The 17,293-nt window shown below is 39.0% G+C and overlaps 1 protein-coding gene and 1 pseudogene across 1 annotated transcript; both read right to left on the reverse strand.

Annotated features, from left to right (window-relative positions):
- Nucleotides 1–5,293: 5,293 nt before the first annotated feature.
- Nucleotides 5,294–6,760, reverse strand: LOC146473671 (G-protein coupled receptor 54-like; annotated as a pseudogene).
- A 7,002-nt stretch (nucleotides 6,761–13,762) lies between these two features.
- On the reverse strand, nucleotides 13,763–14,924 carry LOC146473672 (pyroglutamylated RF-amide peptide receptor-like). The gene has a single exon (XM_085117578.1). It carries the CDS (start codon nucleotides 14,893–14,895, stop codon nucleotides 13,891–13,893), a length of 1,005 nt encoding a protein of 334 aa, XP_084973704.1. The 5' UTR covers nucleotides 14,896–14,924; the 3' UTR covers nucleotides 13,763–13,890.
- Nucleotides 14,925–17,293: the final 2,369 nt, after the last annotated feature.

Here is a 17,293-nt window from a genome sequence, read left to right on the forward strand (position 1 = left end):
ATTCTCTACATATTGAATAAGAATTTCCTGATGCGCCGTGAACAATAAATGTTCGCGTGTTTTTTCCACTAATTGAATTTAAAACTCATTTACTGCGCACGCCCAAAAGTTAACGACAAAACCGACCGACCGACCAACCAACCAACCAACCAAGCGAACAGTCAGCTATCGCTATAACTCGTTCATTGCGCTACGCGCATTCACGAGTTAAAAAGAAAGAAAGGAAAATAATTATTACAAAAGAAACCCCCGACCCCGACCCCGACCCCAAGTCCGCGTTTTTCTGACACCCGTGTAATTTGTTGATCCGACTCGGCTCCAAGTTTGAGTTTTACTAACACACTCGCTTTTTTATCAATTGACAACCACGTAAAACCACCTGAAGAACGTGCACTTTCACCTTTGCATTGCTTCGCGTATGGAAAGGAATCAAAGGACGTGCATGTGTAATTTACTGAATTGTTTTGGGCGTTAGGCAAATTACTAAAAGATAGATAATGCATTCCCAAAATGCGACAAGGGGCCACAAATTCTTGTAGCGTAGTTTGATCGAGATTTGCTTTACCACGTATTCGCTTATTCAGGAGCCTTTGATGTCATAAGAATGTTGAGGCTGAGATTAACTAAAGTTTAAGAACAAACTAAGAACATTACCCAGGCTGAGAGTCAGTTAAGAACATTTTTATTTCGACCAAATGTTTTGACAGTATAAATACGGATAAAATAAAACATGTAAAACTTCAGTCTACACAGTCCAATTAACCCAAATGATAAAGAGACCAATATTAACATTAACAATGGATTTCTTATTGCATACCTAGCAAGAGTTGCCTGAGCATCTCATTTTGTGTCGGTCTTAGGCTGTATTTTTTTTATTTTGATTCCGAACTTAAGAAAGTTAAGAAAATCTCAAGAATTTTCAGGCTTATACTTTCATGGCAGTGTCCCTTTAAATGAGATTTTAGAAAGTCATCAATCCAAGAATATGAGGACAGCTAAGGGAATCTGTCGATATTGACTTACCGTCGTTGTTTTCCCCAGGATGTTTTTGTTTCGCTTGAAGAATCTGAATTCTTCGCGATGCCGTGATTTTCCAGCAAATGCTATAAAGAAGAGAGAAATATAGCTTGTTTTGATTTTAAGTTGAAGATCAAGCTTTGCTATCCTTTGAGCTTTTTCATGACTTGAGTCAGTTCTTCTTGTTACTCATACTTGAGTTGATTATTCGCGCCTTTTTATTCTGTCTTCCGACTTACTTTATCAGTGTGGAAAGTTTGACTGGTCGTTTCGATTTTGAGGGCCGCGTATCAGTAAAAACAGCGGTAAGGCATTGATCCGGCTAAAACTTGGACTTATTAAGATCGTCTCTAATAAACTAGTCACATGAAATCATCCCAAAGACATTTGTTCATTTTTTAGTACACTGCATTATGGCTACATGTTTTAAGGCCAAACGTAACTGATAGGAATCTGCAAACGAGTTCTCATCCTTGGGCGGATGGCTCAATAGCAGTGCATGGAACTGCTCAATCGCATGTGAGAACGACTTCCTTTGACGCCCTGGCAAAGTTTCTGGCCAAGACAGCCCTTCCTTGGTATTTGTCTTGGTTTGCAACTTTAGCCAGGTCAAAGAACTGGCAACCGCGGTCACGTAATTGATTGACATCAAATTCGCAAATTAGCAATCGTCCTAAGCACTTTGCCTCTCCTTGTCTCTTGCATGCTCTGGCCATATCTAAAGTAGTTGACGTTGATATATACTGTGAGGCATAATTCCTCCTACTACCGCAGATAACGTGTGACCGAACAGTTCTTGTGGCACTAGGAGTTTTTGCAACAATTCTTTGTGGATTCTCGTCAGGTCGCAGTACTCGATAAAGTTTGTCTCCTATTGCCCTGATTGATCGCGACGTACCAAACGGCATGGTACCAAACGGTATTTTTCCCGCGAACTATTTTTAGAAGTAGTTTACGGCTGGTTCGCTATACAGGCAAATGTATGGAAAGTTCAAAACACGACTGGACGCTTTCTGGCACAGCTACATCCCTCCAACTTTTTTCTTAAAATTCTTTTCGTAGTGCCAAAAGTTTCCAATTCATGAATTTTTCGGAAGCTATGTTTTAAGAAAATTATTTGACATCGGATTTCCATACAAACACTGTTATTTCGAGCCTGTTTCCCTCTCAACGGCAATGTCACAACCCTCCCCGCGCCCCTTCCCTGGCCCTCCAGAGTACTACAACTTTGCAACAATGATCAGACTTAGAGGACACAAAAACCTTTCTTTGAGGCTCTTTATACGAAATAATGATGTCCTTTGAGATTGGGATGACGCCACTATTTACAAATGTCGGCCATCTTGGAAATCGACCGAAAAGTTTAAAATTGACCAATTGACAAATCGACGTAGTTTTACATGGTATAAGTTAAGGTTTTGAAATCCGACGACGTTGATTGAACAGGCCGTGAATGCATGAACAATGACATTTCGTACCAAAAAAGAAGGTTGGGGTACTTTTTACCTGTGTCTAGGCGTCCAAAGTCCGTGAGGGCAGATTCGCACTCCCCTCCCCTGCTCCCCCCCCCCCCCCCTTCTCCCCCCAACCCCCACCTCTGGTATGGATTTTGCAATGGATTAAGACTCTGGCAAACCCCTTCAACACTCAGTAATACGTTGATCAATTAATTGATGTTGTAACCTCAGTGTGTCTAGCAAATTTTGAACGATTTCATCATGCCATAAGATGACTCTTAGCAATTCTTAGACAAGACATGGGTATTAGGAATATTGTTGAACAACTTTAAAATATTATTTAAACGTCAAAACAAAAAGACACTAAGCAAACAATCAATCATTTTATCAGAAGAAAACAAAAATCGCCTGGTAAGCACTTTCTGAGAAGCTTTTAAAAATGGTCAATGAAATTTTTAAAACTGAACTGTAACTCATCATGTTCCGCTCTTAATTATTGAAGCAATTGAAGCAAAATTTAACAACTTTTAGCAAAACGAATGACCGGCCACGAAAATTAAACTAATTAACTTGCAACTTGACTTTCATTGCAAGGTTAACTTATAAAAACTTGATACGTCGTAGAGAAATTACCTTTTAGAGACTGAATGTTCCTTGAAGTTTCATTTGGTTACATAGTCCTCAGTGACCAGCATTGATGAACATGAAAGCCTTGCTCTTTGCGTCGTTTTCTCCGTCATTAGTGCTTGTTTTGCAGTCTTGTGGTCTCCCAGCGATTTGCAGTCTCCTTGAAGTTCTTTAAGTAGAGATATTACTCCATAAAAGCCCCGAAACAAGGATTTCTGAGATACCAGATGATTAACTTTGCGAACGGCGCCATGTGCGAAAAGATGAAAGATGAATTAAAGATGAATTTTAGCAGTATATTTGCAATTCAAACTGAATGATGAGAAATGCAGATTACAAAGACAAATAAAAACTGACAACGATTGAGTGGAAATGTCAAAAAATAACGAAAACTGTAGTTTAATTAGGGACGTAAGGAAAAGCACAAAAATGCAAACTTGAAACGAAACTTAGTTTGCTGTGGAAAAATACTGAATTAAAATCACAGCCTGCAACCAGTGTCGAGAGAGGCTCCGCTCACAGGCGAGAAAATGAAATTTTGTTTAAACTGAAAAAATGCACGTGCTTGCAGTTCCGTTGCACGTGCTCTTATCTTGGAGCACGTTTTAATCGTCCACTGCAAAACAACAACTTCAAACGGTCTAATAACGTAACTTACGAACACCGTCTAATAACTTGATTTCAATTAATCCAATATACCCACAGGTTGGACATCTGCAGTAGATCCCACCGAAAATGAATAAATAAAATAAATAAAATGAATAAATAAATAAAGTACATTACTTTATTTGAGCTTAAGGATGAAATTCTAGGATGCGACCAATCAATCAGATAGAAGTTGTTAAACAACAACAATTTTCTTCTGTGACAGAAAGGCAACGAAATCTGGTGATATACTTTGAGCAAAAACAAACAAACATCAACAACAATAAACGAAAGAAAAAAAAAAGCGAAGAATATATGAGTGTAACCAGTGACGACAATAACCGGTGCGAAAATTTTGTTCTCCTTTTTGTCATTAAGGTAACTTAGCTAGGCCACCTTTTCTTTTAATCTCTTTGTCTTCCAAACAGCCAGAAAAAAAGATTGAGGGACAGGCTTCTACAACTTTTGCAAACCCTCCTTTCGGAACCATCTCAGGCGGCAGGGACTGAGTACTAGAACCAATGTTTGGCACTGAGGACTAGCATGGACGTTCCTAACTTTCTTAATTCTTGTTGGGTTCAGCGTCCCGTTACCTTGACATATGAATCAAAGATAGAGACACTAAGCTGGCTGTACCACAGCCCTGTACATAACATTTTAGAATAAACTTTAGTTATGGCTGTTTTGTGGAATAATTTGTCTATGGATATAACACCGTCGCTCTCCCTTGATACATTTCAGACTTCCTGAGTGTATTGATAGATTCAATTTTTTTTTTCTTTTACGCACGTCTTCCTTCTAAAGCAGGCTAGTTATTATTTTTATAATACAGTAAATAATTATTTCATTTGTTAAGTTAGTCACCCCAGAACCGCGGACTCCCCGATCACCTGGAATTTTCTCGACATATGAAAACCTGGGCCCAGTTGTTCAAAACCTGATTAAGCTAATCCTGGATTAATGTGAACTTTGATTCAAGTTTAGTTACTACTGTAATCGGTAAAGATTCTCCCAAATGATTTTTGGCCCTCAGTTTTGACTTAGACATTTCTTTACCTTTAGCTTGAAATTAGGCATTAAAACCACTTTCTGAAGAGCGTTTTGAGAACGTCGATTAACTTTTAATCGTAGGTTAGCGTTAATCGGCCTTCGAACAACCCGGCCCAGACTTTTAATGAAATCATGGCCGATCAGAGAAAACTATGTCCATTAGCATTTTGATACTCTAGCAAGCATTAGTATTAGTGTGTTTTTTATATAGAGAGAGCACAGCTGTATAAATTGTAAAAACAGTTGTCGCGAATTGTAAAACCTGACATAAATTGTAATAACCCTGGTCGTAATTTTGTAATAATAAACCTTCAGTACAGACTGTGTATATGATGCTGTTTTTAAATATTCCCAATCAAGAGTATGTAACCACTGATAGTTTCCTAATGCGAGGTCAATCTTGTACTCTGAATCCTCTGGCTTTTTGGTCAGCCGGTGGTCGCCAGTAGAGACTCTGGGGAACTGGAATTTTATTTAAATTTTTTGATTGGCTCGTAACGGCTTTCATTGTTTTACTGCAGAAAACCTGCAGTAATAAAATTCCAGTACCCCAGTGTCTCTCCTGGCGACAACCCGCTGACCAAAAAGCCAGAGGATTTAGGGTACAAGATTGACCTCGCATTAGGAAACTATCAGCGGTTACACACTCTTGATTGGGAATATTTAAAAACAGCATCATATACACAGTCTGTACTGTTAGCATATTTGTAAACATAAAAAAGTTCAGTATATATGTGCCGCGGCGAGGATATCTCGGATTCTGCCCGCTGGATGGAGTTTCATGAATTATCCCTTACGTGAAGTGGCCGGTTTGGCCAAATTGTGACACCTTTCGACGGTTGTATACTTCAGTCAAAGTGAAGACTCCTCAGTATCGACATACCGCTAAACAACCGGATCGGTACTCGTTGCTCATAACCCACAGCAAAAACGGGTTAGTGATGTGTTTGACATAATACATCGCCAGTGTTACAAGGTCCACGTACTCAAAGTCCGGCGTAAAAGTTATTTCTGTGGGGCTGAACTCCTGCATCAACATTATCACTCCTCTGGGAAGGTAACACACTTGGAAAGCCAGCATCAGCACTATTAACATCCTGACGAGGCGTTTCTTTCTGCGGAATCGAAGACTTAAGATGTTCTTTTGCAGACTGCTTGGCAGGTGTGGCTCAGTTTTGGCCTTGAGTGCTCGGATCATACTAATATACGCAGCGCACTGAATCACGAGAGGAAAGGCTATGAACAATACCACAAGATACATCTCGTATGTGACTTGATAACCGTTACTTGGGAAGAAATAAGAGCAGTAGTAATACCCATCATTGTACAGTGTGTTCTTCAAAAAAACAATTATCGGTACCCCAACCATCAGGTAAGATGAGATCCAAATGACGAACACAGCCTTCTTTACTCCATTCAACGTCTTCTTAGACTTGAATGGCGCGGCAATGGCGCGATGTCTCTATAGTGCAATTAGGGTTTGCGAGAAGACAGATACAACGACGAAAACATCTCGGAGTGGCAACAGAATGTAACACATCACGTCGCCAAAGATCCAGCCCCGGTAAACTTCAATGATTCTCAGTGGCGCTGCAATGACGCAAACTGCCAAATAGGCAGCGCAGATATTTTCAATCAGAAGATTGCAGGGCGTCCGCATCTCCCGAAAGCGAGCCAGAGTCGCCAAGATCAGGCTGTTGCCGAACAGACCGATTGCTATGATTAACGAGAAGAAGAGTGTTGTGAGAACAACATACCAGTGAGGCCATCCCTGCGCTGTCGCATCTGTTGGTGTTAAAGTAGCATTTGTTGGAAGACTGCTAACATTCATAAGCATGTCCTTGAAGGATATTTTGCTTAACGACTGAACGTACGCGTGCTATCACGTATTTGATCCTGTGGAAAAATTGGCTCTTTAAATATGCTGTTGATCTCCTTCCTACGTTCACAACGGAACAAGGTAATTACCAAAAAAACATCTTGTGCTGCGACTGCGTTATTGGCTTCATATTTGTTCAAACAAGTTTGAAACTGATGCTGAATTACTAAGGACTGAAGGATGACGCAGTCAAATTCAGAATCAAAGAGAGCGCCTGCGGTTTTGATTAAAGTTTGTCAAACAAAAAGGAAACAGTTATGAATCTTCTATATGGAAGACCTTGAACTATAAAAAAGTGAAAAAATGATACCTTGTGATATTTCAGTAATGAAGTGGTCATGTCTGGAGTTGGTGTAGGACAAATTGTAAAACTTGCAAATATGGACTAGATGTGTAAAACACGAAGTGGATTTCTGTTTCTGTGTTTTTGCCCGGCACAATCTCACTGAAACCTGGGTATCATTTGTCAGTTATCGTATGTGGTGTATTATTTTAAAGAACATTCCATGAACATTGTGCTTGAAATTGAACCGGAACCACTCCATATTTTACAAAAACGAGTTAACGGTTGAACAAGCAATAATATATATCTTGTGGAAGTAATGGCTCTACGAATGCTGTTAATCGCCACCCTGTATTCTCCAAGGAAGACGGCAATTACCGAAAACATTTAATTTTGTGCTCCGATACCGTTATTGGGTACACTTTTAATTTGATCAGACAGGTTCCAAAATGCCGAAATTACTTTGCAAGAATAAGACACCACCTACGCCTGTATGGAGTGGTTAAAATATCACTTTTATTAAAACCGTTTCATTTTTGTTGCTATTAAAGTTTTTCAAATAAAATGAAAAAAATACGAATCTTCCGCGTAGACCATGAAAATAGGGAAGGAGTGACACTGATGTTAATATTTCAGTGATGAGGTTCTCATGTCTGGGTTTGATGCATTATGTATAATTGGCAAAACACTAGGGGGTTATACTTTTATTTTTATTATGTAGATTAATGCATTCTTTCTATTATTGTTTAACTATTTTGGATTTTATGTTATACACGGCCTCACAAGCGTGTAGCTTTAACTGTTACCCTGTTTAAATAAAGGTTGTATGTTATATGTATATGTAGGATATACGGCATATCGTAAAACTTGTAAATATGTAAAATATGGACTTAATCTGTAAAACGTGGAGTGAATATTTGGTCTTGTGTTTTTGCCAAATTTACATTAAAAGGCTCGTGTAATTGGCATATATAACGTTTCGGTGGGAAATGTTGTGATGGCTTTGATCGCCTTACAAATTCGGATTTAGTCCTAAATGTGAGGTTTTCTTCGGCAAAACGTCAGTGAATTAATATGCTATTAAAAATGTAAAAAAAAAGATCAGCTAGCATTTTGGTAAAACCGACAACTGCTAATAAATTCGGAAAATAAAAAATTATTTCTTAAAACTTTCTGCAAGTTTAAAATTTCAGCTTAAGCATCCAAACAGATCAATCTGTATTCGTAAAAGCTTGCGCAGATATGCCTTTTAAAGGCCACAAAACGAACACAGGAGACAACATTTGAAGTATTTTCCTTAAATGTTATCGTTGGGTGACCCCGTTCTATACTTGACTGGCATAAATACAACAAACTTTTAAAACATCTTAAACTTACCACGACGCCACTTTCATTCACAAATCGTGGCAGTGTGCAATCATCGGAATACACACGGTTCGTGGTGGAGAGAAAATGTACGTTTTAATTAATAGCACTGAGAACTCAAAAACAAGACAGAAAAATAAAAAGAAACAAAGAAAAAAAACCGCGATGTTGAAAAATGATGCCGTAAAACTCGAAAGCGAAACAAGGCTCGAAAACGATGCATCTTAAAACTCGAAAACAAAAGAGCCAACGCTAGAAAACGATGAAACTAATCTAAAAAAAGCAAGACAGTAAGAGCTTGTTCCCATTCTTGATAACAAGAAACCCAAGGGCCCAAGACAAAACAACTAAACAAAACCGAAGGCAAGAAATGATTACCTTTTGTGCAAAAAAGGAACGCGGGTCCGCCCATGTATTGCAATGAAATTGGCAGGTGAAAATAGAAATTTAAAAGACGTCATTTGAAAACCTCAAGAATTTGGAAGAGTGTTTTGCATAGACAAGGTCAACAAAACACTAGCAGTGAGTGATATGTTATAGAAAAGTTTAGGTCCAAAGGATTATATTATTATATTATTACCCACGGCAGTCAAGGAAAGGTCAAAAAGGAAGAATAAGCGTGAGCAAAAATTGGGAATAACGAAAGAAGGCTCAAAAATGATACATCTCAGTCAAAACTTTAAAAAAAAATAGCAAATGGTAGAAAACGATGTAACTAAAAATAAAGCAAACAAAACACCTAAAGCTTGCACCCAAAACTTAAAAAAGACACACCAAGGCCCCAAGACAAAACAACTGAGAGTGGAAAACGAAACACATTTTGCCAAGGCTCTAGTTTTCAACTTTCTTGCTCAGTTCTTGGATACCATTAATGACAAGATTACATCTATTCTAGCCATAAATGACTCAAATATGGACGGAAACTGTCGATGCCATTAGCAAGAACATACATTCAAACCTCATATACGAGTTTGCTTTTATTTCTTACTTGAGAAATCGCTGAACCGGAGATATTCAACGGATTTGTACGGGTAGATCTCCTGCATGAAAAAATAATATTGAACTTTTAAATGTTTTACTAAAATATCCACAACTGCGACATACCAGTGGCTGTTTCATTGAAATTAATGTACTCTCCAAAAATTCCGAGCGTCCTGGTCGCGCGACCGATGACGTCACCATGGTAATGATGGTATGGAAGGTACCACAAATAAACATTTATACACATGCAAATTTATGTTGCAAAACCCCAAACTCAAGAAGATACGCCTCTCGACTTAGTCCCCAGGTTTACGGTTTTGTGCCTTTTGTGTATAGCGCCCTTAAGCTTAAGGTGCAAGACTGTTAATGGCCATTTTCTTTATACATTAAACCAATTTCTTTCTGACTATATTGGTAAAAAAATGTCCGTTGCCGCAATAAGCTCGAACTTTTTTGAGGGCGTGACACTTCACTGATGACGTCAACACACTAAATTTGAGCAGTGAGTGATATTTTATAGAAAGTGTTATCTGGTGGAACATCCTCCTTGTTTTAATTTGACAAAGAGAATTGGCGTTTGCGATATTTGAGGTCCAAAGGATTATATTTATTTATTATATTATTACTAACGGTCGTAAAGGAAAGATCAAAACGGAAGAATAAGCATGAGCGAAAAATTGGGAATAACGAAAGAAGGCTCAAAAATGATACATCTCAAAACTTGAAAACAAAATAGCAAACGGCAGAAAACGATGTAACTAAAAATAAAACAAGCAAAACACCTAAAGCTTGCACCCAAAACTTAAAAATGACATATCAAGGCCCCAAGACAAACAACTGAGAGTGGAAAACGAAACACATACAATGCTCCGAAATGAAGCAGCGAAAGCTCAAAAACAGGACCCAATTCCTGGAATCAAACCATTCCTGTATAATCAGAGTAACGCCTTTTTAACTGCGTGTGGTAACTTGCCTGATAGCAACCTACAGATCAGTCTTGCCCTGTAGTTTCCTATCCCGAGTACCACGTTTGTATTTGCAAACTGACTTCCGCTGGGTAGGGTCGAATTTTATGCTAACGACCCGTGTCGGATCGTTACGATCGCCCAAATTGTTCCGCCTTCCTTACTGCCGTTAATATTCAACTTCCGTTACCATAAGGCAGATTGTTTAAAGTCGCCTTTCAGTTCCGGTCACGATCTGACTTCCGCTAAGTCGCACCGTCAACGCCTACAGAGGATCCTACTCAGCTCGGCTACATTGGACATGATTGTAATAAGCCTCTGGGCTGCTTGGTATTGATTTATATCCCGGGTGGTGGAGGTTACTCCTTATAATGGACTATAATGGCCGAATAACTAAAATAAGCAAAACACCTAAACCTTGCACCCAAAACTTAAAAAAATGAATCACCAAGGCTCCAAAACAAAACAACTCAGAGTGGAAAACGCAACACATCCAAAAACAAAAATGATTACCTTTTGTGCAAAAAAAAAAAAAAAAAGAACGCCGGTTCCGCCTATGCATTGCAATGAAATTGGCAGGTGAAGATAGAAATTTAAAAGACGTTATTTGAAAACCTAGAGAATTTGGAGGAGTGTTTTGCATAGACAGGGGTGCTTACCATTTACGCAAACCACCCGAATGGAACTTTTCGGCATAAATACGAAATGATTCAGCTTGTCTTAACAGAAGATGGATAACATGCAAAATGTATGAACATCAGCTGTAAACCCCAAAAGGAGTAATAAAAATGCATCCCTTTGGCTAGAAGCCCATAATTTTAGAAGTACTGCAAATGAAATGATGCGTACCATTTAATTTTCCAACTGGAATTTGCGGGTTTCCCATGTAAATGGTAAGAACTCAAGGTCGACAAAACATTAGACATCAAAGCGAGGCCAAAAACACTTAAACTGTAGAATAGAACAGAAAAGAACAGGAACCACTCCATATTTTACAAAAAGCAAGTTAACGGTTGAACATGCAATAATATATATTTGATCTTGTGGAAATAATGGCTCTATTAATATGCTGTTGATCGCCATCCTGCATTCTCCAAGGAAGACGGTAATTATCGAAAACATTTTGTGCTGCGATACCGTTTAATTTGGTTCCAAAATGTCGAAATTGCTTTGCAAGAATAAGACAGCACCTCCGCCTGTATGGAGTGGTTAACATATCACTTTTATTGAAACCGTTTCATTTTTGTTGCTATTAAATGTTTTCAATAAAATGAAAATATTGCTAAATCAATCAAGCGAAAAATATATTTATATATATATATATATATATATATATATATATATATATATATATATACACTCGATTGCAAAAACGTTGACATCTAAAAAGCATAAACTGTGAACGATGAGACCCAATGGCTGTGGGGTATAAGTTTACTAACTTTATTTGCATAATATTCTATTCTCGTGCGATGGTTAATAACCAAAATTAGTTGCACGTGGTGAATGATGGAAACTGTCCAAGGTATCCAAGTTGGCCAACAAGGGCCAATTTGAGTGATTGGCCTAAGTTCAAAACAGTCAATGAACTTAAGCAACATTTGGTAGAAAATTATTCGGAAAAATTAAGTCAGCGCTCTATGGAAAGTTCAAAACACGACTGGACACTTTCTGGCACAGCTACATCCCTCCAATTTTTTTCCTAAAATCCTTTTCCTGGTGCTAAAAGTTTCCAATTCATGAATTTTTCAGAAGCGATGTTTTATGAAAGTAATTTGACATCTGATTTCCATACAAACACTGTTATTTCGAGCATGTTTGCCTACCCGTCAAAATGGCGTCGAAAACCTTGATAAGGCCTATTCATCGAACACGACAGCGCTGCACGCCTGTTGTGCATTTCCTCGTGTCAGAAATATATTTCAACCGCAAACTAACCTGTGGAACTACGAAAACACCATGCTCATCAAAATAGCTGCTATGTTCAGAAACCTTAGTTATAATCTCCTCATTTGATGCTACAATACGAGTAAAAAGGGCTTTCCACCCAGCCCTAGCTTCGATTTACGGCATATTGTAAAACTTGTAAATATGTAAAATATGGACTTAAACTGTAAAACGTAGAGTGAATGTTTGGTCTTAAGTTTCTGCCAGTATTATAATAAAACGCAGGAGTAATTGGCATATATGATGTGTATGTGATCTGCGAAAATATTGTTGGTTGGTATGGTGACTTAATTATTTTGAGAGTTTGAAAGCTGTCCGCGTTTGCCAATAAGACAATACACTTTTTTCCCTCGAATTATATGAATTCACAGTTCTTGTCAGATAACGCATGCCCTAAGTGTATTGTAAAAAAAAAAAAATCAAGTAAAATTGTGCTTGAAAAAGAACAGGGACCATTTTGTACAAATTCCATATTTTACAAATTTTTATTTCACAAAGCCAGGCCGTATTTTGCAAATCGATAATTTACAAATCCACCCCAGGTGTTAGCCGCTTTTTTATAATATGCCTCTAAGCCTACGCAAGAAAAAGTCTTCATCGAACTTTTCATTAACTGACCATTACCTTGAGCTAACTAATCTAAAGTCGATAAGCGGAAAAGTTGAAAAGAAATTAGATGCGTTTAATTCTTCAAAACAGCTAAAAACTGTCAAAACTAATAGTACTTGCCCTGAGTGACTATTGCAGCTGAACACTTGCTAAAGAAATTCTACAGTAGAAGACATTCTAGCTACTCATCACAACTGGTCATGAAGCAATCTCATGTTTAAAAGCTTGTACACGAAGTGTTTTCGCTCACCGTTCCACAGGATCCAAAGGATCTATTGAATAAGACATTTCTTTTCTTGGAATCGCTCTCCTTGTTAAGTACAGAACATTTTTGCTTTGTTGAATAAAATTGCCAAACGGACACTTCGGAATCCAAACCATTTTGATATGCTTCAATATTGTTTGATGTTGCGTCCGGCGTTTTCCGCACAACACTAGGCACAGTTTTCTCCGTGTTAAAACAGAGCCAGAACACGTAGAACAGAGGATTCTCTTCGTAACACGAAGCTTTCCTAACAAGGCAACTTTGCTAGCTCACAGTAATTTGGCCATCCGTGTCTGCAAGAAAACTATCCAAGAACGGCGACATTCGTAGGATTTTGTGGTCAACAAGGATAAGGCAGCCTTACCGTAAAGTCAATATATAGGGTACCCCTGCCCCTTCACAGGAACTGCGGGTTTGTCTGTTTTGTTAGACTGATTTCTCTTAAGGACATATTTACAGGTGGCCTCAAAACCGATCTCTCCACAACTGTTTTTTGTTCGTACGCACACGCACACGTAAAGGACTTTTTATTAACTATCTCATACTCTTGATTACGATTATTTAGAAAGATAATCGTATACACGATCTGAACTGCTAAAACATATTTCCACTACATGAAAGAAGGAAATTCAGTATATATGTGCCGCGGCGAGGATATCTTGGATACTGGCTGTGGTTTCGAGAATTATCTCTGATGTGAAGTGCCGGAGTTTGGTCAGTTTGTGGCACCTTTCATCGTTGCCATCCAAACGATTGTACCTGCTCATATACGTTCGTCAAAATAAAACGACTTCTCAGTGTCAACATACCGCCAAACAACCGGATCGGTAATCTTTGCTCATAGCCCACAGTAAAAACGGGTTGGTGATGTGTTTGACATAAACAATCGCCAGTGTTCCAAGGTGCACGTACTCAAAGTCCGGCCTAGAAGTTATTTCTGGGCTGAACTCCTGCATCAACATTATCACTCCTCTGGGAAGGTAACACACTTGGAAAGCCAGCATCAGCACTATTAACATCCTGACGAGACGTTTCTTTTGGCGGACTCGGAGAAGTAAGATGTTCTTTTGCAGACTGCTTGGCAGGTGAAGCTCGTTTTTGGCCTTGAGCACTCGGATGACACTAAAATACGCGGCACACTGAATCAGAAGGGGAAAAACCATGGATATTACCACTAGATACACCATGTAAGTGGTTTGATGAGCATCACTGATAAAATGTACGAGGCAGTAGTAGTACCCGCTGTTGCCCAATGTGTTCTTTATAAAGATAATCATCGGTACCCCAACCATCAGGTAAGACGCAATCCAAATGACGAACACAGCCTTCTTTACTCCCTTCAACGTGTTCTTAGACTTGAATGGCGCGACAATGGCGCGATGTCTCTCTAGTGCGATTAGGGTTTGCGAGAAGATCGAGACGAGGACAAAAACGTCTTGGAGTGGCACCAGAATGTAGCACATCACGTCGCCAAAGATCCAGCCCCGGTAAACTTCAATGATTCTCAGTGGCGCTGCAATGCCGCAAACTGCCAAATCGGCAGCGCAGATATTTCCAATCAGAAGATTACACGGCGTCCGCATCTCCCGAAAGCGAGCCAGAGTCGCCAAGATCAGGCTGTTGCCGAACAGACCGATTGCTATGATTAACGAGAAGAAGAGTGTTGTGAGAACAACATACCAGTGAGGCCATCCTTTCGCTCTCGTATCCGTTGGTGTTAAAGTAGCATTTGTCGGAAGACTGCTCACATTCACGGTCATGTTCATCCTTCGCTTAACAACTGAACTTGCAATCATGTATTTCATCTAGTATACTGTGTTGCCTTCCTGTAGTTACTAAGGAAGACGATAATTACTGAAAACATTTCATGCTGCGACTGCATTATTGGCTACACATTTGATTCGATCAGACAGGTCCCAAAATTCTGAGTGATGTTGTTTAATTGCAGTTATTATAAACCGGGGTATAATTGACTGATATGACGTGCAGGTGCTTCGGAGAAATATTGTTCGAAATAAAGACAGCGCGTACGTTTGCAGGGTGTTAAATTACAATACAATACAATACAATACAATAGAATACAATACAATACAATACAATACAATAAAATACTTTATTCACACTTTCCATAGGGGAATCAACTAGATCAAGGACGTTTCGTTTCAGCCGCTATTAAAGTTTGTCAACTAAAAGGAAAAGAGTCTAAAAGTGATCGACACTCCTGGTAATAAATATTTCAGTACAAAAGTCGCAGTGTTCGTGTCTGAAGTTGGTGTACGGCATATTGTAAACCGTGTCAATATTTAAAATGTGGACTAGGCCTGTAAAACATGAGGTAGATTTTTGGTCTTGTGTTTTTGCCATTTAATATTACACTGAAGCCCGTGTATAATTGACTGATAAGTTGTGTAGTAGCTTCCCACGCACTCGTTTTTAGAGGACTCGTAGAACCTCTTACGAGTCCCCCCAAAAACGACTGCGTGGAAGGTTAATTTAATACTGACTTAATTATTTCTTGTGCGTGAGAGCTGCCCACGTTTGTGTTCGGTTTTATTTATTTATTTATTTATTTTTGTCAAAAAGGCATTTACACTTTTTTCCTCGAATTGTACTAATCAAAGATTAGTAAGATGCGTTCGAGCTGTCTTATCTCTACTAAAATTATGAGGGATAGGAAATAATGGGAAATATTTCCGCACAGCTCCATACATTGAATAATTATACACGCATCACTGTCATACTAAATCAGCGACAAAGACGACGTCAACGAGAACGTTATAAAACAATAGTTTTAATTTAGCAGATCACTAGCTCTGCACGTGCATTAAACACTACATTTCTTTTACGTCCTCGATCTGTAAAACAACAACGTGAAATGACCAAATTTAAGATTTAATGGAGAACGTGAACGCATGATTATTAATTTTTCCCTCTTTTTCTGAACTTTAAAGGTATCCCTACAACATTGTGAATATGTAGAACGCAGTCGAAGACAGCATGTGGATGCTGGAAGTAGTATGAAGATTGACAGCATTGAAACAATTAATAAGAAAGCCTTAGTACAAGAAACACCATTATTTAAAACAGCAGCATTTTAATATCTTCCAAGTTTTGTAATGTTGTCCTCCTTCACCAGCTAATGTAGACTGCAAGCAGTCCCTTTCTGGTTAGTCCAGAGAGTGCCCTCACAGCGCAGCGAGACTGGAACGAGGAGAAACGAGAAGAAACTGGGGATATTTTAGCCCCTCTATTGTTCTTTCGCGCCGAGCAAAGTCAAAAGATCAATTTGCCATATCTCATGAATGAAAATACACATAAAATAGACAAAACGCGTTCATTTACGTTCAATTTTCGCTTCAACATAAAGGCGGACAAAACGAAGCAATTTGAAATCGAAAGAATTGCGAGTCAAAGTTAGAGGAAATTTATTGACCTGTGTAGTTCACCTTTTTTTAAAACGACTGCATTATTCGTGATCAAAAGTGAAAATAAGAGATGCTGGGGTGCGGGGGTCATTGTAAGTACTGAAATGGACTGCGTTTGTTACAAATTATAGCTTGCAAATGGCTCACTAGCCGTCTTTCAAGTGACGTGAATGCTTCCGCTCGGTATTTCCAAAACTTGGCGAAGACTTTTGTTGTCCGGCTGACAGCTATTGCTGCATGTGGAGGAGAGGCTGATGCAAGGATGCAAACGCCTGCTGTGGGTATAAGTTCTGCCCATGATGAAACTCCATGCTACAAGCATGGAAGCTCATCTACATCCTACAGTGAGATTGACATGGCTTGCTGTGACGGATCGGATACGGATGGCTTGATCAATGCGAATCCCAGTTCGATGCCATTAGATGCCACCTGTCTCGTATGATTCTTGATCCCTCTAATGCTCAACAGCTGGAAGAACCATCTGGACCTTCTCGGGTAATCAGGGCAATGTAGGCAATGACCTGACGAAAATCCACAAGAAATTGTTGCAAAAGATGCCAGTGCCTTGAGAACTGTTCTGTCGCGGCACGTTAGCTGCTTCTGTACGTCGCCAGAGGATAAAAGAAAAAGGTAGAGGCAAGGGGTCTGACTGGATTAAGAATTTGCGGATTTGAAGTAAATCAATGACGTGGACGCGGTTGCCTGCCCTTTGACCTTACTGCCGAGGTAAACTGAGACATATACCTAGGAAGTGCTGGCATTGCTAAAACCTATGTCC

Source organism: Pavona decussata, unplaced genomic scaffold (genome assembly GCF_977016875.1).
Source record: "Pavona decussata unplaced genomic scaffold, jaPavDecu1.1 SCAFFOLD_92, whole genome shotgun sequence".
Lineage (NCBI taxonomy): Eukaryota > Metazoa > Cnidaria > Anthozoa > Scleractinia > Agariciidae > Pavona > Pavona decussata.